General features: G+C 37.3%; 1 protein-coding gene across 2 annotated transcripts in view; it reads left to right on the forward strand.

Annotated features, from left to right (window-relative positions):
* The first annotated feature begins 9,389 nt into the window (after positions 1-9,389).
* The window catches only part of jag2a (jagged canonical Notch ligand 2a), a 41,376-nt gene continuing 29,931 nt past the window's right edge, over positions 9,390-20,834 (forward strand). For both annotated transcript variants that reach the window (XM_084391351.1, XM_084391352.1), the window contains exons 1-3: positions 9,390-9,612; positions 10,132-10,452; positions 20,123-20,183. In XM_084391351.1, the coding sequence (XP_084247477.1) occupies positions 9,550-9,612; positions 10,132-10,452; positions 20,123-20,183 (445 nt within the window). In that variant the 5' untranslated portion in view covers positions 9,390-9,549. The remainder of the gene's footprint in view (positions 9,613-10,131; positions 10,453-20,122; positions 20,184-20,834) is intronic.

The raw sequence follows: 20,834 nt of genomic DNA on the forward strand, positions 1-20,834 counted from the left end.
ATATGCGCTGTTTATTTTCCACAGAGAATCACGACGCTTTAATTATTTAACGTTACAAGCGTGGAGATTACAATGTTTAAATTACCTCGGCTACGTTCACAGTAAACGCTGCTCAACGCAAACTCAGTCTTTGCATGTGCTGTTTGTTTAGGTTTCCAATAACGTGCATTTGGGAAAGCAAAAGTCGGACGCAGTTTGTGTTTCATAGTTGCGCTGTTATCATATGCATACAGCGCGTCTCGGGTTTCTTGTGCTGTGAGTTTGAGTTGCTTATCGTTCATCTGGGAACGCACGCAGTGTGTGCCATTTCACAAGGTTTGTAACCGCAGTTAAGTAATTCACTTGTAAATCAACGCCAACACAGGAGAATACATACATATGTTTTTAAATATGCGGATTGTTTTTCATCGCTATTTCAAAATAAAAGTTTAACCCCTCGCTCTGAGTTTGCATGTTTTGATCGGGTTTTGATGTGCACATGTTCTTTTTTTTAAGAAATTACAGCGGCTGTTGCATGTCTATCGTACTAAAGTGACCAAATATTAAGTGGACATAGAATTAAATGTTGTTTGGTCAATATTAAACAAGAATTTGGCCATGCCATAGTGTAACAACAATCACCCTGGCGCCCTCTGCAGGCATCTGTTATAGGCTGTATTTAAGTTATGTTTATATAACAGTGTTGTTCAATAAAACTCATATGATTACTTACTTTGATTCTTTATTTGAACCAATTATTGCTTGTTATTATATATTTGCATTTTAAAGGCTGTTGTTCACTTAGATCAATCTTTGTTACCCCATTTTTATCCGATTATTCGATTAATCAATAGAATAATCGGTAGAATACTCTATTAATAAAATACTATATTACTACAGCCCTACTTTACTTTTGCTTGAAAAAAGTAAATTTCATTAGATTTGGATTTCATTTGGAGTTTCACTTCTGAAGTCCTGTTTATGTTTTTCATCTGTAATGAACAGAAGCCCAGCACAAGATATAATGATATTCAGAACATACTGACTTTCTCAGACTTTTGTTATTATTATTATAATTTTTTATTATGTTTGTTTACAAATTTTCACTTTTGTACATTTTCACTCTTTTAGCTTTACATTTTGTCAAGGGCTTGTTTACATTTATACTTTTTTTATGGTACACTACTGAATGCCAAAGTTGCAAGTTAAATGAAATGTTCTAAAGTAAAATTGTTGATTTTTGGTGGAAAATTCATCGTTTAGATTAATTGACACAAAAATATTCGTTAGTGGTAGCCCTACTTAATATCATGTGAACTTGCAATCAGTTAAAGACATAAATATGCTCTAAATATTAAAGCCCTAAGCATCTCTTCTGTGAAAGTCTCAGGATCAAAAAATGTTTGTCCAATCATTGAATTCGGTCCGAATGCAATAATAGGATGTCCTACCTGCCTGTCAACGTATACCCCCGCGCACCTGCTCGCGTAGACATCACATATCTTCGGTGCGTTCCTTAAAGCTTTTGTTGACAGACAGTCACCGAGCACCACAAACAAACTGCAGCCACCTTTTACAGTTCCTCCTGAACCAAAACAACGAGCTTATGCTGCGTTCACACTACTACTGTTCACTTCAACTACTGTGATTAAGAGATGGCAACCCGTGACATTACTCGGAGCTGTTCACATCCTCAGAATGCGTTTGGATGGCAACACTATCAATGCCTAAAAAAAATCTGCGGCAGTCGGGTGATACAAATCAGCAATCTTTAAATTGTTTACATTCGTTAATATTGTAATGTTATGGGCTTTGAGACAGGAGGTAATTTAACGGCGTTTCTCGTGATGATGTGCAGACTCTGCCGTGTGTGTTCATGTGTTTTGGAGGAGACATGGCTTTGGAGATGCACTGAAGGGAGGGTGGGATCTCATGCTCTCAAAGTAGCTTGCTATTGCTAACCTCTCCAAAATTGCCCACCCTACCTTTAAATGCTAAAGTTGAAGATGAAATCTTGTTTGGCAAACAAATAATTCCATTATCGCCGATTTTTAAAAATAATAATAATTGAATTGAAAACATAGTAAGATTATTGAATAACAAAAATGAATATGAAAGTTGTGATGAAGGATATTGCCTTATACTTCTGAAATAGGGCTTCAGGCAACATCAAAACTTTCAAACTGATTGTAAAATAAGGGCAAATGTTTTTTTAAATATTGGTACATGACATGTGACCTTATTGCAATTCATTGTTGTTTTACATTCACAGACTGTGGTCTTGAAAGCTTTTGTTTGTAGTAAATGATGCTAAAAATAGTGAAGGGGTGGATTTACATGTATTTATCATTATAGATAAATAAAATATGTTTTTTGCAGTTAAATTTGTGTTGGATATACATCATATGAAACATTTTCTGTTTTCTCAGAGACCATGCAATGTGACACATTTGTGATCATGAAATCATGAAATTATTTATTGTACAGACAGTGATTTACATCGTAACACTACATTATTATGTGGTCAGGTAATAATTGGCTTCTGCGTAAAAGACTGACCGTAATACTGCGTTTTGGAGCCAGACAATTTAAAATCCTACTTAAAAGACACTTCTCGGTTCACACACACTATTAAGTTAATCCATATCCAGACGTGCAGACACATACACACACACACACATTCTGAAGTCAAAACAGCTGCCCTATTATTGCAATACCCACCTTCACAGATCTCTCTAAGCACAGAGAGACGCTGCGTCTATTATCGTGAGGCTTTAATGAATGATACTGTAGTTCAATAGATGTATAGGTGTTGAGTGTGTGTGTGTGTGTGCGTCTTTGATGCAGTGTGGAGACATAATGTCTAGCAGTGTTTAAGAGCAGTAATGCTCAAAGGTTGAATCACCGTCATCAACCTGTCCGGTGTGTGGGCTTGTCATCTATCCACCTAAAAGAAAAGCAAATGATACAGAGTGCAGATCTGAGAAAGCCCTGGACATCATAAAAAACATATTGGTTTATATCAGTGGTTCTCAACTGGTGGTTACTGTCAGCAGAGGGGAAAAACGATGATGCATGCAAAAAATAATAAAATGATACGAAGCATGTAATCATGTATGGTTAGGATGGCAAAATAAAGCTTATCATAGAGATAATAGACATAGAGATCATAGTGATATCATATATCACTTTCTATAATGATGTTTACTTCAATCTGCGCAAACAGATATGCGTTCAGTCAAACAATAAAGTATTTCGATCAAAATAATCCATCACTTGATGAAACACTATTTGGCCCAGGGTTTGTTCAACCTGGTACATAAAATGCGTTTATGTATTTATAGAATTAAAAATATTTCCATTCAGCCTATGTTTTGCATATTTTTTGCCCAATGTACACTGTAAAACATGATTTTTCGGAGCATGTTTTACAAGAAAATACTATTTCGTTTTTTTCTACTTTCTACATAATTTTACATTTACTTTAATATTACTTGCTGTTTCTTTGTAATTATTTGTGAAATTTACAAGTGATTTCTGAGTGAAAATTGTTTTGAAGTAAATCCCACATCAGTGTAGTTCATGGTTATATAAATTTCATTTACATTTATGTTTTATGTTTCATTTATGTTTACATTTTGAATAGATATCCAAAGGAAAATTTGGGTCATGAAACAAAACTAGTTAACCACTGTTTTTTCATAAATAGAGTACAATACAATAGAAAAATAGAACAAGAGGTGTAGCAACAGATTACCTACAGCAATAGTTACAATGTGTTCTGACTGAATGATGCATTTACGATATTTATATTAAAACGTGTTTTCCAGTATATACTAAATGAAAGTATGTAGACTTCTGACGCCACACCCATACATGCTTGCTGAATATTTTCTTTTAAAACCATAATTTTTCTGCTATAACAGCTTCCTCATTTCTGGGAAGGCTTTTCACTGCAAGTCGGAACACAGCTGTGGGTTTTGCTACCATTTAGACACAAGAGCATCTAGGGAGCTTAGGCGGTGATGTTGGGCGATAAGGCCTGGTTCACACTGTTCACCGGGCTTCAGGTCTGAGCTTTAAAAAGTGATTCCACGGCAGATTCAGTAAAAAATGTCTTTATGGGCCATGATTGTTGCACAGGGAAAAAAAAGAGATGCAACAAAGTTGGAAGCACAGAATACAGATTCTTTCAAGGTAGCGGGTTATTTCGATCATGACATCACAACGCTCTTTTGGCATGACGCCACTAAGATGACGCATTATCAGTTCATATGAGAACGATTCGAAAATGATCAATCACAGACCAACGTGTTTATCCTCCAGGGAGCTTCTGAAATACAAACCACCGTGAATCTGAGCAGCGCCAAAGTACTGAGGCGTCAAAGACAAACAGATCAGGCTCTTTAAACTCTTAACTGTCAACAAAGTTGACTCCATTTAGAACCGAATCCAGAACCCAGAGCTGTAATGTCACAAAGAGCCCTCGGAGAACTCAGGAGTGTTCTGTGCTTACAGTAAACAAAGATAAGAGCCATTCTCATCTTCTCTTGTTTGACTAGAGTTCAGTTCTGCTTTGATTGATAAGATCTGCCCAGGCATTATTTCTGGCATAGGGACAAATGTGAGTGTGCACTTTGGAGTCTCCTTGACATGTAGAGGCCAGACTTTCGTGCTCTTTAATGCTATCTGTCTCCGTTTCTTGGAAAATTAATACCAGAATCCTGCACATGAAAGGATTATTGCCCCACATATAAAGGTTTCCCCTCCAACATCGTGTCAAGGTTCAGGAATTTGTATCATTCATGCAAAAACTTGGAATGTGATTTGGCATGGGATTCTACAGGCAGATTTACCCTGAAAGAGGAAGAGTGATATGACCTTGAGTCATGATGTGTGTTTTTCTTGTGCTGCTAAACTGAGCTGTGAAGTGCTTGGGACAGACAGGAATGTCTGTGGAATTCCCCTCGAATCCCCTGCATCACGCAGTACCTTTGACAGATTTCTCAACAATGAAGTCTCTCGACCCGGTTCTCCTCACTTTTTTCTCTAATTCTCTAATTCTCAGGAAATGTTACCTCATACAGAAAAATACCTCTGTGTAAAACACAATTGCACAGGATCTTTCCCTCCCCAAGAACAGTTCCCTTGTTCCTACCCTCGGAAAAAAAAAAAACACGAGAACGTGGAGGAGTGCAAAAGAAGTCATTAAAAAATCTTAACAAGTCTTAACAAGAAAGGGAAAACATGTTTAAGCACCAGGTAACAAGTGAAAGTACATGGCCTTTAAATACACAGCAAGGCTGAAGAGGAACTTAATTCTGTACATAAAGTTTTATCCTTAAAATATGCAAGCTATATCCCGAATATACATGATATTTGTACCAACAACATGGTTGTGAGTGTGATAATTGCAACACACTCTCATAGCAATTCATAACTATTTTACATTTTGGCAAATTGACGGCTAATTTGTATACGTTTGTACAATCTCATTCATATTTTTTTGTAAAAACTGCTTACACCCCATTGATGGCTATGTTTAGGGGTGAACTTTTATGCTACATTTTTTTTGTCTAAAAATCATTTGTTTCCATATAAATCACATTGTACTAATTCATACGAAATCGCATACATTTTAAAAACTATATTGTCATGATTTTTGTTTACTATATTACATATATTGTATACTATATTATTTGTATACTATATTACTATATTGTAACTATATTACATTTTTGTCTGATTTGGGAAACGAGTTTCAAACGAAGCCAAAGCAGAATTAGCCGTCACGTCTTCGTCAAACATCGTCGAATAGTGGCGTTCCTGAATAAATCCGTGTTTTGATTTGTTTGAATAAATGATTCAATCACTCACTTATAAAGACCTTAAAAAGTCCTTTGTCGTCACCTAGCCTACTGGCGTAACCATTTAACCCGCAGAATGTCATTGTAAAATAGTGTCCTTGCACCCTGCTGTCCAACATAATATTTGAAGACTTTTCGTTAACAGAAACTGGGAGTATTGATATACCATGATTACTTTTGTAATTTCAGAAGTTTTAAGAACTGCATGTTCTTTAATAATAATAAAGAAAATACTTTAATTGAAGGGAAAAATAGATTTAGTTTTGAATTTAGATTAAAGTTGTATTATTTTGATATATTAATAATAATTGATTAATATTATGTCATCCTGTGGCCCTCTTGCTGAGGTCCCCCAGTGGGCCCTGGACCCCTGCTTGTCTGTCTTAAACTCACAAACAGAGACAGGCGGAGTGATAAAAACAGTGAAAAGTCCCAGTCAAATTTGAGGACTGTTGTATATACCCCCACCCCTCAAAAACATACAATAGAGAATATTCTCATGTGTAAAGGTCAGAGTTACACACAAGGGATCCTTAGGGATTTCTCTGAGAAATACATAATCCATGCTCAACCAGCCCTGCCTATCTCCTTCTATTCAGCACTGTATATAAGCAACACAATGTCTCATTGTGTGTGCGTGTGTATGTGTGTGTGTGTACTCCTCCCTCTCTTACAGCACTCTAATGCAATGAATGATTGGCACAGCTGACTGAGCTGATAACAGCTCCATCCTTTACATACCCACCCACTGCTAGGCACGCACATACCCGCCTGAGGTTAACCCTCGTGGGCCGCAGACCTAAACGTTGCCTGCCATCTATTCCCAGAAGCCTGGATCAAAACCACAGCTGGGCTTCAAAAACTGGCCTATGTGGTGGGGTCACATAGCTGTCTAATTACCAGCGGTTTACAGTCTCAGGCTGGATCTTGTGGAAAAAAATAAACAACTTTCAGTTCAACGTTCAGACATTATTTAATTTTTTTTTAATTGAAGGTGTCGTAATTTTTGCACTAAACGGAATTGCGGTCTGAGCGCCCTGATAAGGCAGACATAACACTGGCTCAACTACTGAAGTAAGTTTGGGGTGGAAACTGTTTGTCTTAACAATTTGGTTTGGTGCCATTAGTCGCAGAAATAACCATCATGAAATTTGGTTAATATGCTAACAAGATGCATCAAAGTTTAGAAGTGGATTGAAATCCTATACAGATATATTTCTATGATACTTCCATAATGATGCTTCAACTCATTTTTAAAAGGACGTTTTGTCTTCTGCGGAACATAAAATGTTGAACAAACCTCTATTCATTAAAAGCAAATGGGGACCAGGGTGCTGTCAAGCTCCAAAAAGGACAAACCTGGCATAAAATGCAGGAGTGCATTCATTGCAGGCCATTTAATAGTTTTTTGTTTTGGTGCCGAAATGAAATCTTCATATGTTTTAAAAGAAAATGTAAAACTAAAGAGTAAACAAAAGGATCTGCAGTTGGGTTCCAGAGATCAATCAGAACAGGGCAAACTGAGGTGAGCTGTAAGATGCCTCTTCTGAAGATGACATATTCAGGTCAGCCCATTGGCATGTCGCACCCCTTCAGTGACCATAAAAGAGGTGTAGAGTGCAAACACTGAGGGAATCTGCATTAGCTGTAATAGAAGTCTGCCTTGAGGTCAGAGGTTAAGCACTCTCACACTCCATCACTGACATTTATAAACCTGAGACAGAATTTCACACCTCCCAATGACACACCTGCTTGCTAACTCTTCAGCACTTCTGTTTCTCTCTGCATCTTCAAGAGGAAGCAGAGAGAACAAGAAGCAGATAGACTAAATGCATATGGTGTCCCGTATATATTTGGCCACTTAAGATATGCTTAAAATTATATTTAGGGCCACGGCATGCATGACTGTGATTTTTGCATGTGAGGTAATCTCTTATGTCAACAGACAAAGCTTTAATCTTTTATCTCATCCTGCAACCAAACAAATCAATTAACAACACTGTATCAAAACTACAATTGTACTTTTGACCGCGGGCCAAACTTCAGAGCAACAATGACAACGAATACAACAACAACTCTTTCAATTAGTCATACCCTCAGAACCCTGTGTACATTTCATTCCATGTGCATCCACTGGAAAACCAAACTATTTCAGTTTTCCACCCCCTTCCCAAATCTGTACATGTTCTGTGAACTTAACAGAATGCAGGTGCCTTTCTTTCTATCAGAGCTGCAGTGTGTCACATCCTCAGAGTGCAGCGAGCATTGTTCACATCTAATTCCTCTGCATGTGGCTCTCGGGCTGACTTCCTTTCTTTATTCCTTTACTCTGGCTATGGACCGGCAGTAGAAGAACGCAGGATGGAGTCTGACGGCAAGATTAGGACTACAACGTCACCCATTTCCTAAAGAGAGAGAGCAGAGAAAGACAGAGAAAGATTAACAAATAGCAGGATGTGACACAACCATACAGTAAATTTGTGATATCATCTCGTTTAGTCTATTACTAACAGACTAAGAGAAAAAGTTCAGGTCTAGCATCACAGCTGAGGGGTGGGAAGCCTTTGACCAAAAGAAAAAATAAATAAATCTTTTGTGCCTTTTATCAGGCACAAAAAATAATAAAGAGATATCAGAGTGAAATGCAGGTGCTGAATGTTGAACAAACAAACAGCAAATGTTGGTATATAGGCCTATTAGTGAACTTCACACACACACACACACACACACACACACACACACACACACACACACACACACACACACACACACACACACACACACACACACACACACACACACACACACACACACACACAAAACATGATTTGGCTGTTTAATGAGTCTTTCAAATTGTGATTATTACTTCAAATATCCTCACAAGATGTTTTTCAACATGTATGCCTATCCTGTTTGTGAGGGAAAAAAACCCAGATATCGTACAACTTAAAAAAAAAAAAAAAAAGACTACACGAGGCCAAAGGGTAAACCTTTTTTTTTTTTTTTTTTTTTTTATAAATGGTATAATATAATTGGACAGTAATCGATCACTAGAGGGCGCTCTGTATCTGTTACCCAAAAACATTCAACTGCGCCTTGACATGAGTGTCAATTTGGATTGTGAAAGAGTGCAAGCAGAAAAAAAATGCTACAAACATGCAAAATAAATAAATAAATAAAAAATTCCTTACTGCGTAATAATCGTTGGCAAAATGTCACCATACTTTTACCAGTAATTATATAACCATTCAATTGTCAAATATTATAGAATGGAAAACTATTCCTTTTGTGAAAGATTTAAATTGATTTAATGATAACAGTACTTGTTTGAAAAAAAAAAGAAAAAAAAAAAAAAAGTATTTTATTCTCCAAACTAAGTCAATAATCCTGTCAGATCTATAATTTATCGGGAGGCCCCGCCCTCTGACTATGCTATTGGCTGCCGCAGACGTTCTACTACAGCTGATGACTTGCCAATGGTTTATTGAACTGTCAGTCAAGTCCGTTCAGACGTCTATAGTAGTTAACTGATATAGTGAGAGCAGCGCGCTGGAGAACTGAGTGGATGTATGTGTGTGACTTTCATCTCATCTTCTGGAGGTCTTGCGGAGAAACGAACCACTTTGTATGGCTGGACTTTTGTGGCCGATGCATATATTGGTTTTCTTTTTTTTAACCATGTCGTATTAACTTCATAGGAGTCATGCATAACTATTTTGGAGCTTGTTTCTCAATAGTGTTACTAATTTTGACGTTTTGGACTGAGGTGAGTTAAATTTCCTTTAGCCTTTTTTAAGTCCACTTTTTCCTTCACTATCTGTAAGGTCCATAGATTAAACAGACGCTTTACATTGAACTGAAACTCATTCATTTTTGTCAAATTAGATTTGGGGATTCTTGTCCTAATAGAATTATCCTTCTGTCAGTGGAATCATGTGATCCTCAAAGTTTAAAGCGTTTTTAAACAAGTCCGCGTACACTGTAATGCACCGACTTTGAAACTTTAAGCATTGCATAAATGAATAATACGGTAAAGGATTTAAAGTGCATATTTCATTATTGCACGAGCCTGTTTATTGACGTTTGCTGCGAGTGCATTGGTATTTCTGCAATACCTGTAGAACCAAACAATCATTTCTTAACCACAAATGCAAGTCAACGCACTACTGTATCCGCTATATTATTTTGTATTGCATGTGCTGTTTTATTATTAGGAACAAGACACATTATTCTGTGCAATAATGTTTGTAATTCATATTTTAACTACTGTTTATGTTATTTTTAGGTGTGCCAGTCGTCGGGTTATTTAGAGCTCCAGTTGATCAGCGTGGAGAATGACATGGGTGAGCTCGCGAATGGAAACTGCTGTGACGGCGCGCGGAGCGCACGAGACGGTCTGTGCGACCGGGACGAATGTGACACGTACTTGAGAGTGTGTCTAAAGGAATACCAGGTGGAGGTCACCACATCTGGCTTTTGTACGTACGGCACTGGACGCTCGAGCGTGGTCGGAGGGAATACATTTCAGTTGAAAGGATTCAATGGAAACCCAAAGCAGGCCAATGACCTCGGGACCGTTATCATCCCCTTTCAATTCGCTTGGCCGGTAGGTGTTTACCGATACGATCTCAACTAAACAAACATTTTTTTTTTGTGAACACTTTCTACATAGGCTATATGATGAAGTATATTGTAATACTTTATATAGACTGTTAAAAAAATATGCTCGATTTTGTGAACTTTCTTCAGTAGCCTAATTAAAAACAAGGGTGTCAGAAAAAAGGTTGACTATTTTAAAGGAGGCATATAAAGGTGTTCATATTGGAATTGAAAACACATGATAGGCTTGTAACATGACATTTGGTGAGTATCAAATCGTACGTAGGCTATATTCCAGCTTATGTTAAGGGTTTTTCCCTATGCAATATATTGCTTTTGCATGTTATCCACCTTAAGATGGTTGGCTAAATGTGAAATTATCGCTGGTTTAAATGTTTATTAGGTAGGCTAAGCTAAACTTTACCACATTAAGATTATATAACCAGCTGGAAGCTTGTTTATTGATGGTCCAACATGATCTACTTACCTTGCACTGGCTAACGACCAGTTTAGACCAGTTAGAAACCAGCTACCATGTTCCATGAATTTACAGCAGTTGGCCAAGACGCTCAAGTGAAACATGCTTGGTCTTAACAACACCAACTGGTAGCCTGCGCATTAAACACTCATTGCAAAGCAAATGTTTGACTCGGTGGAAAGAGGAGAGCTTGGTGTCACCGTGGTCACTGGCGTTAATCGTAGAGATGATGAGTAGGGCTTCTCCGGTTACGGCGCGCGTTTGGCTGCGCGAGCGGCGGCTGGTGCGTGTCTACCGCGCGCTGAGCATACAGTTACACGCGTAACTGATGGTGTCGTATTTATAGGACGTAGTGTGTTTTACTTCACGGGGCTGCATGAAGACCATGCATGAAGACCACCTATCTATCTATCTATCTATCTATCTATCTATCTATCTATCTATCTATCTATCTATCTATCTATCTATCTATCTATCTATCTAGATCAGGCTGCCTTAAGTTTATTCTCTCTTTTTTTCAGCAGGGGGTCTGCAACAATTTACATTTACAACAAAATAGTTGCTACAGTTGATTTGACTGTAGAAAGGAATCATTAATGAACCTGCCACCCTTTCAATAAAACACATCTTAGCAGCATCTTTTTCTTTTCTTAGTGAAAGAATCATAAGATATGATGAAGGGCAAGAATGCTGTTTTGGGCAAAAATGAGATGAGTATTTTTTTTTTAAAGAAAGGCACGATTTACACAAGACTGAGTTCTTGACTAGAGCTGGCATGCTCATGGAGTGATATCGCAACCCAGGAGATAGAGAAGAGAAAGAGAGAGGCAGTGGGAGTTGTCTACACGATCATGTTTCAGATAGCGGCATTGTCGCTAAATAGACCAGAACAGATAGTTTGTAAGATAACGCAAGGCACATTACTGTGGGTAAAACATTTAACTCAAACCACACAGAGCTTACATCAGTGTGAGTTATTTTTTTTAACCTGGTAAATCTGTTTTGTAAGTAGTGAAACCCACTGAATCGCTGCATTTGAGTCTTGTTTGCTTCCAGATTTCAGCCATGGTGATGACAGTTGCATTTTGGTGAGAGCTGTCAGTGTATGTTATGTACACATGCCTTTTAAAGTGGCTTTTTAAACATACAATAATTGCCTAATTGATGATAAAATTGTGATAGAATTGTGACTATGCGTGAATATTTTTTATATATCCGCGGTGGCTCTTCAGTTATTTTTCTTTGAAATAATCTATCTATCTATCTATCTATCTATCTATCTATCTATCTATCTATCTATCTATCTATCTATCTATCTATCTATCTATCTATCTATCTATCTATTGTTGTATCTATCTATCTATCTATTGTTGTATCTCATTCTAGCTACTATAGCATGCTCACAAGTTGTTTATTTTATTTTATTTGCTTGGTATGCTGAAGAACATCTGTGTTTTTCCAATCACCATGGGCCAGTTGTTCAAAGGTAAACTGATCGGATTTTGGTTATCGGATTGGATCAAATCTTGAAAATGGGTTGTTCAAAAGGGAAAGAAGGAATCTGAAATCAGATTAGATCACGGAATCCAATCCTAGTTTTAATCTGGATCAAACCTTCAATTTGTGTTGTTCAAAACTTGTCAGTAGGATTTGGATAAATTTGATCCAAAAAAACAGGATTATCCTGATCCCAACAGGGGGTAGGATTTCAAGGTGGATTCTAGGAAGAAAATGTAGTAAAACTTTAAAATTGGTCAAAAATACAACATTTGTATCATGTAATATACACACACACACACTTTTATTTAGCTTTTGATTAGCTTAACTGTTAAAGTAATACATTAGAAGTAGACATTAGGCTACATATTAAGCCTTTCGGTAGCCTACTGTAAAGTAAAAAAGAGATTTTGGCGCCATTAAATAATCCCCAAACAGCTGTAAAAATCAAACAAAAATATTATATTTAATTCAAAGTGTTTTATCACTATTTCTAAACTACATTGGCACAATCATAAGAGATGAACCAGTCAAAAGCGAACACAACGTTTTTTGGGGGAAAGAACGCAAAAGCATTGAAATATATTTTTTTCCCTATCTCATATTTTTTACATGACCATGTCCCTTTGGGGGTTCCGTAGAGCACCAGTAATCCAGATTTGGTAATCAGAAAAAGTTTACATCCAGATCAGGGTGATCCAATCCAATTTTGCTTTGAAAAAACGGCACAAAAGTAAGATGGATTACCTGATCCTGGATAGCAAAACATGGGATTTCCAAATCCAGATCATTCTGATCCAGATTCAACTTTTTGAACAACTGGCCCCTGATGACATATTTTTTCTATTCAATTTAGAACTGTATCACAGGGGACAAATTCTACCTTTTGAGTCTATAGGTTTAGGTTTAGGCGTAAGCTGTGTCTCAGAACCGTTATCTGGTCACCTGCTTACGAATAGGTCTGCAAGTGCTGTTTCAACAGTCATTTGAGCAACTGATTTCACATTCAGCTGGTGCACATTTGAAGATTCTTCTCTACTGTAACTGTTGAAGTCTGTGAAGTCTGCAGTCTTGTGTTAACAACTCTGGTGAAGACAGCCCATAATAGGAAGGAAATCCTCCTGCTGTGATGTTTTATAGTTATTTCTGGAACTGGCAAACCACAAAAATAAACACTTGCTAATGGGAATAATCCTCCCATAATGTTCTTCTCTGCAGCTTGTCTGCCTTTATGTCCTCATAAATTATTCAACAACGAATAGGAATGATGGCACACAATATACTGTTTGATACAGTTGCATCAACGCACTCTGCGCATCATCATTGCTATTTAGAAATCTGCCAAGATACTTGCATCTGCCATTGTCCATAGTTTCTTAGCAAATCTGGTGTGCCAAGGGGAGGGACGCAGTTTACGGAAGGTGATGTTTATGGGCCTTATAAGTCCTGCTGTGCTTGACGTCCTACAGCTGTGAGATCTTTGATTCTCTTCCAGCATACAATCTTTTGTTTTTGAATAAATAAAATCTTGTCCCACTGAGCACACACACACATACCACATTTTTTTATTTTTTTTATTTTTTATTTAAGCTTTTCAAAGTAAGAGCTCCCCAAGTTCATGTTCTGTTTTACGATTATGTTTTCAGTCTTCAATCTAAACCCTGAATACACAGTCAAGAAAAGAGATCTTTTTACAAACCAAACAGGAATGCACAATAACAATATATCTTTACCAAAGATAACATTAGCAGTCAGTGAATCTGGTTGTTTTGAGAAATAGGGGTCAGGCCACTTAAAATACTGTGTCTTTATCATTTATATCTCTGTTTTATATCGCATAAATGTTGACCTGCCAAGAAGCTGCATTGAAAGTTTTAGAGGGATGCTAAACTTGATTCTATCATTCTTGACAGCAAAAAACATTATGAGGGCCTGCATGACTAAATACTGGATCTCCTCTACTTTTTATTTTCAGATCTTTCCTGTCCTCCTTTCACCCCATCCTGCTTTCTTTAAATCTTGGATGAGTGTTGGGTCTCTTGTTTCACGACTGTTTCTTCCTCCTATTTTCTGAGTGCTCTGTAGTTGGCTGAGCGTTAGAGCAGGTGTTTGATGCAAACCTGCATTGGGTTCTTCTTCTGGACTCTGATGTCGTCTGCTGGTTACAGAACTGATAACAGTTGATATTTGACTATATCAGACTTATTAATGCAAACATGTTCCTTTCTGGGTTTTGCAGTTACGTTAAAAAGTATAGTAAGGACAACTTACAGTAGTAAGGTGAATAAATTGTATACTGTATCCACTGCAAGTATTGTACTGAATATTGAATAGTAGGCCTATCAAATGTCTGTATATTCACCACTTGCATAATGTGAAAATACAGTGACCCAACTTCAAAAGCCGAAAAGGTTACAGTAAAAAACTCTAAATGAAAAGGATGTTACAGTAAAGTACACTCAGAAGAGTTGTGCAACTGCAGAATCAAGGTCAGTGAGAGAGATTTTATTCTGCTTCAGCATCACGTCTTCATGTTGGTCCGGCCGGTGGAGTTTCTCCACATCTCAGACAATGTCATCTCTGCAGGCACAACCCTAGCAGATCCAGCCCTGACAACATTCTCCACACCTTGCTCTTCCTCATCCTCATCCTCTTCCTGCGTGTTCACCTCCTCTTACTCATCCTCTTCCTTCTCTCCCTCTTGTATTGTTTCCATCCATTGTTGGTATCAACATTCAGTGCAACATTTTGAGTACATTTTGGGACTCTGAACTGACTTGTATTATGTACAGTTGGTTTGGTCACATCATTAGAAATAAGTGTGAATAATTTTGAGTTGTTGTGTGTAAACGATGTCAACTGTGTTGCAGTTGTGTTTAACTTTCGCCTACCTGGGCTGTAACATAATACAAGTCAGTTCAGAGTCCCAAAATTGTAGCATTTTGAAACACAAGTGCATCACAGTGCAAAATGTGTTTTAGTGAGTGAGAATGTGTTTAGAGTTTTGAAAAAAGAGTGCATGAGATTTGCAAACAGTGTTTTACCTGAACTTGTTTAATGTTTTACAGAAAGAGTGATTTATTCGACAAATTGGTTTAGACTATTGAGAATTTGGTTCAGAGAATGTGTTTGAGCAATTCAGAAAAACTGTAAGTTTACATCAGGGCTCGATAATTTTTTTTGTATGATGATATTGTGTAGTTTTGCAAACTTCAAGTATCGGTGGTAGACTGTGTATACATGTAAAAATGTACATCTAAATGTCAATAAAATGGCCCTTTTTAGTGGTTGACAGCGCAGATTTTTGTTTTTCAGTGATAAATCCCTTTTAGAAGGTAAGATCACACCATAGTAAAATCAAAATACACAGCTTATCTTGGCTTATTGCTAAAAAATAACCACCACCTCTTTCATTGAAAATTGCACACAATGGAATTGCATTGTTAATTCTGTGCCATGGAAACCCAAGCACATTGGGTATGAAGTGAATTTAGAACACAGGTGTGTTACCAACCTGCACATATCACATTCAGCTTTTAGGTGGAACAGTTCCTGTATGTGTGTGTGTGTGTGTGTTATTGTGCATTGATTTGCATTTGACCTGAATCCTAGAACGATGTGTTCACACCTGGTGCGAGTGTTTCCCACGCAATGAATGTTAATGATGAAAGGCACATTCAGGCTGGACTCTTGCAATATACAGTACAGTACGTCCCCCTCACTGTCCTCTGATGTGTAAAAACTGTGGCACTGCCTGCTCAGTGTCACTTAGGAAGTGTAATTTATTCATTGCCTGTGTGTGCGTGTGTTCCTGTGTATCTGCTGGCATGTGTATATGCATGTGGGTGTCTTATTTCCCTCTAACTAAGGAAAGATAAAATCTTCCCCTCTCCTGCTCCTCCCTAGACTGGTGGTTGGTGTCTGATGGCTGTCTATGGAGATTAGTAACTGTGTTACGCCACTGACCAGGTGCTTACATTAATATGCTCATGCTGCAAACTAATGCCACACAAAACCTTTCCCTTTCTTTAGTGTGCTGACACTGATTCCTCAACATCCTTACACATTTAATGGGGTTTGGAGGATCTTATTCTGGATATTATAAAGCAGTACACAACTCCTAGGGGGTCTGTGACAGGACTACAGGGGGTCCGCCAATTATTGTTTCATGTCAAACAAAATGTTTGTGAAAAAAATGAATTAAGCATTAAACAAAAATACAATATTATCTTAACTTAAACCAAAGATAAGTAAAAAGAAAAAAAAAGAAAAACTAGTTTCACTGTCCTTCCCAGTTCCCACAGTAATCATTATTTTATATTGTAATGTAAGCATCATAACAAAGTATATTAATACATTAATATGGCAGTACTGCATACACATAGTTCATTTTATTTTGTAAGATGATTATGATAGTGTTAACACATTTTGATCAAAAGAAAAAAGACATTTATAATGTTGCATAATATTTCTATTTCAAATAAATGCTGTTCTTTTGAAATTCATCAAAAAATTGTGTATCAGGCTTTCCACAAAAATATTGAAGTGTAATGATCAATACATCAAAAAGTCAAGAATGGAGTCTGTTTGAAGTTTTCAGCAGGATGTGATGATCGCAAAAAGCTCAAGGCTAAATGGAATGAACTTGGAAATCGTTTTTTTATATATTTTTTCTATTTTTTTAAGCGTAGCCCTGTACCTTTCACTCATTTCTCTAATGGCGCTTTTCCATTACCAGTACCAGCTCGACTCGACTCGACTCGCCTCGACTCAGCTCGGCTCGGCTCGGCTCGGCTCGCTTTTCGCTCCGTTTTCCATTGCAGATAGTACCTCCACAATAGTACCTGGACGTCATAGCGACGCCGCAGGAAACTGCTGTGACTTAATCTTTTACGCGAGACGGAGGAAAGGAGGAAATCGAGTGTATGCTGTTTTTGGATGTTTTTGTTTTTGTTGTTTTTTATTCAGGATACTCCGTCTGGCACGTGCAATGATGACGCAGTGAATAGTGACGATTCTCTCTGACCAATCAGCAGTCTGCCGTGTTTTCACGTCACATTTTATTATCGCCTCAGCCCGCTTAGAACCTCGCCGGAGGTGGTACGAAAAAAAGTACCTGGAATCAGGTACGGGTACAACTTTTACACAGTGGAAAACCAAACAGAGCCGAGTCGAGCCGAGCCGAGGCGAGCTGGTACTGTGTAGTGGAAAAGCGCCATAAGACATTGAAATTATGTCAGTTATTGTCTTACTGGCTACATACATTTTTCAGAACCCAACAAGACAAGAGTGATGGCATTTCTGGAGCAATATTACTGCCACACTCTTAAGTTTATATAACATGACTTGATCATATTTTTATATTAAGATGATGATGGTGTTTTGTAGATGACCAGTAGTTGCCCATTTACTGTGTTAAATCTTTTCTTAATGATCATCCTTCAGTCTCTACCACCATTATAGGTTTGCATACTTTACGTATCTGTTGTAGCCTGTCTACAGTATATACAAGTAAAAATGTACATATATAAATGTCATTGAAATGCCAAAAAGAACAAAGGATTGGTAAGATTTGTGAATTTTGCTTAGAGGTTTATTGGAAGGTTTGAAGTCATGCCTGCATCAGGAGTCTTTCCTTCTTACCATTTACTGCATGCACCTACAAGTTTGAGCGGTTTGGCTTCACTGATGTTAGCGTGCTGATTCATGCTTCCAGAGAATAGATGCATGAGTGTCAGCACACAAAATCCATGGGCATGTTTCTCATGCCGTGCTGCTGCAGTAAACCTGATCTCTGCCCAAACCAAAAAAAATTTACTTCTCTGCAAAACATACATAGACCTGCTAAAAACACCTCTTCATAAAGGTCCTCTGCAGTGGCTCTTTGAAACATAAAAAACAGTTTCCTTGCATTTCAAAGTATTGGAAATCTGTGATTTTAAACCAATTGCAAGACATTTGTACAGGCTTAACCCCTTAACTGTCACCTCCCTTTTTGAGAATAGTCGAAACTTAAATGGTTGTAAACCAAGAATGCTTTGGAACATAGGTCTAAGTTTGGTCTTGTTTTAAAGAAGACACTCAGCAAATTATTGCCGAAGTAAAAGCAAAAAATGAAAGAATGAAAAGGTTATGGAAGTTTAAATTTACTGTAAATCAAATGTATTGTAGGAAACATTTTTTATTTGATATAAAATCTATATTTTACAAAATAATTTTTACTCTAAAATTACTATAACTTCAAAGCCATTTATATAACCAAGTTCCAAATTTGAAGTTGATATCACAAAAATTTAAGTTCCTATGTTTTCCGATTTTGTTTAGGCGCTGTACCAAAAATAGCCACCGGGTGTCAACCACATTCCAGAGATTTTTTTTCTGATGCGTTCTCCTGTAGCAAATGTATAAATTTCTGTCTAAATATCACTTCTATCATAAAATTGTCTGCAAATATGGAACCTTGAGACTCCAACGATCCAGACCTTCCCAACGATATGTGTTTTGTAAGATTAGAAAAGGTTTTGATTATAAAGTAGTTCAAATTAATTTTGTATTATGAAACCTGACACCGCCCACTAGGGGAGGAGCCTGCTAAAATAATTTAAAGTACCATTTCACGGTAAAACAATGTCCAGTTTCAAAATGGTTTTCACAGGATAAATTTTGAGTTCGTAAACTTTCGAATTATACCTAATTTACGATGATTACTACAATATGTGATACGAAAAAAAGGCAATAAATAAAAAGAGCGCCAACAGTTAAGGGGTTCTACAGAAGCTTATTACACGTATGCTATTCTGTCTTATGTCTGTGCCAGAGATTTCTTTCCAATGTTTCAGACATTTCCATCCAGGACAGTGTTTGTAATCCCAAAAGCACTCAGGTTCTGTCAGATTAAAGGAAAGAAACCCTACTACCCCTTATTTGAGAAAGAACATGACCTCTCCCTCACCTCACAGTAAAATACTGCTGGTCTTTTGAAGTCATGTTGTTAATCGACTTGACTTAGCAAAACATTTTCCCACGCAATGAATGAACTAAAGAACATTGTTGAAGCATGTGCAGTGTAGAAAAAACATGCATGCATAAACATCACACAATCATTTATGAATTTGTTGACTGTGGCAGTGACCTGATGCACACTCATACAAAAGTCCTTACATCTTCTCATCGTTCATCTGGTTTATAACCGGGCTAATCAGTCACCAGACTGTGGGAACCAGGTTATTCACATTGCTATTATGACTTGCATCCTGTTAAAAAGGTACACACACATATTCACATGCTATCTCAATGAGGACATAAAATAAATTGCTATTGTTTTATAATGGCTACAAACTAACCATATCCCTAGAGTAATAGAAAAAGAAAATCCCTAGATATTATTATACTTGAATATTTTTTCTTCTTTGAGGATGTCTTTGGATTCCCTTCTATGTTTTGTGAGGTTAATGTGAATACATAAACATTAAACTCTTGGATGGTTGTGTAATCAGTCTTTCTTTTACTTTTTTTTCTGTGGGCAGACTAATAAGTACTGTGTATGTCTGTGCTTCTTGTGCCATAATTTTTTGTTTGTTTGTTTTTTAGACTGCGTATTATTTCATTGATATTTTCTGTTTGTCTTTTGCATAGACTTTGACTGTGGAGACCTATATGTCTGTGTATATTAGCTAACCAGCTCTTTCTCTCTATCTCCTAGCTAGCGTACACTTTGATCGTGGAGGCTTGGGACTGGGACAACCAAACGATCACTGACAGCAGTGAGTAATGATTTCCCAACACCTTGACACACACCACCATGCATTACTGAGTACATGATCTTTAAGTCATCAGGACCTGCAGTCCCTCTCTTGAGCATGTTTACATCCACAAATGACACAGAAAGTCCGATTTGTGCAGGCTGGCTTTGACATTTGACTGAACATTCTTGAATTAGCCTGGGTTTTGCAGTATGTTGTGCTTTATGTGACTATTAAATTATCTCCAAGTCTTTCTCAGACAGATTCATAGGTGGAGGGTGAACCAACTCCAGGTTAAGACTAAGGAAGGAGATGTGCTTCCCCTATTTAAATAGATTTACATGAAATGGTTTCAAGTTTCAAGTCAAGTATTTGCGCAAAACTTTTGCGATTTTTTTCGAAATGTCGACAAAAAACTATTGCGAAATGACGGCGTTTCCATTAACTGATGTTATGCTACTAAAACTTCATTTTTTCCTCTCACGATAAGTAAAATCATTCCAAAAACCATGGCAACAGACGTTGGTTGGTTTATGTACTATATCCCAGCCACTGCACTAGCTATTATTATTAATTGAAGGAGATGTATGTGTGTTTTCCAAGCGTTAATGGTAAGGAATGACCCTTATTATATTGTGAGCGGCACATATGAGGTGTTTCTGGGTGTTTCTG

The sequence above is a fragment of the Rutilus rutilus genome (genome assembly GCF_951802725.1).
Source record: "Rutilus rutilus genome assembly, chromosome: 20".
Classification (NCBI taxonomy): Eukaryota; Metazoa; Chordata; class Actinopteri; order Cypriniformes; family Leuciscidae; genus Rutilus; species Rutilus rutilus.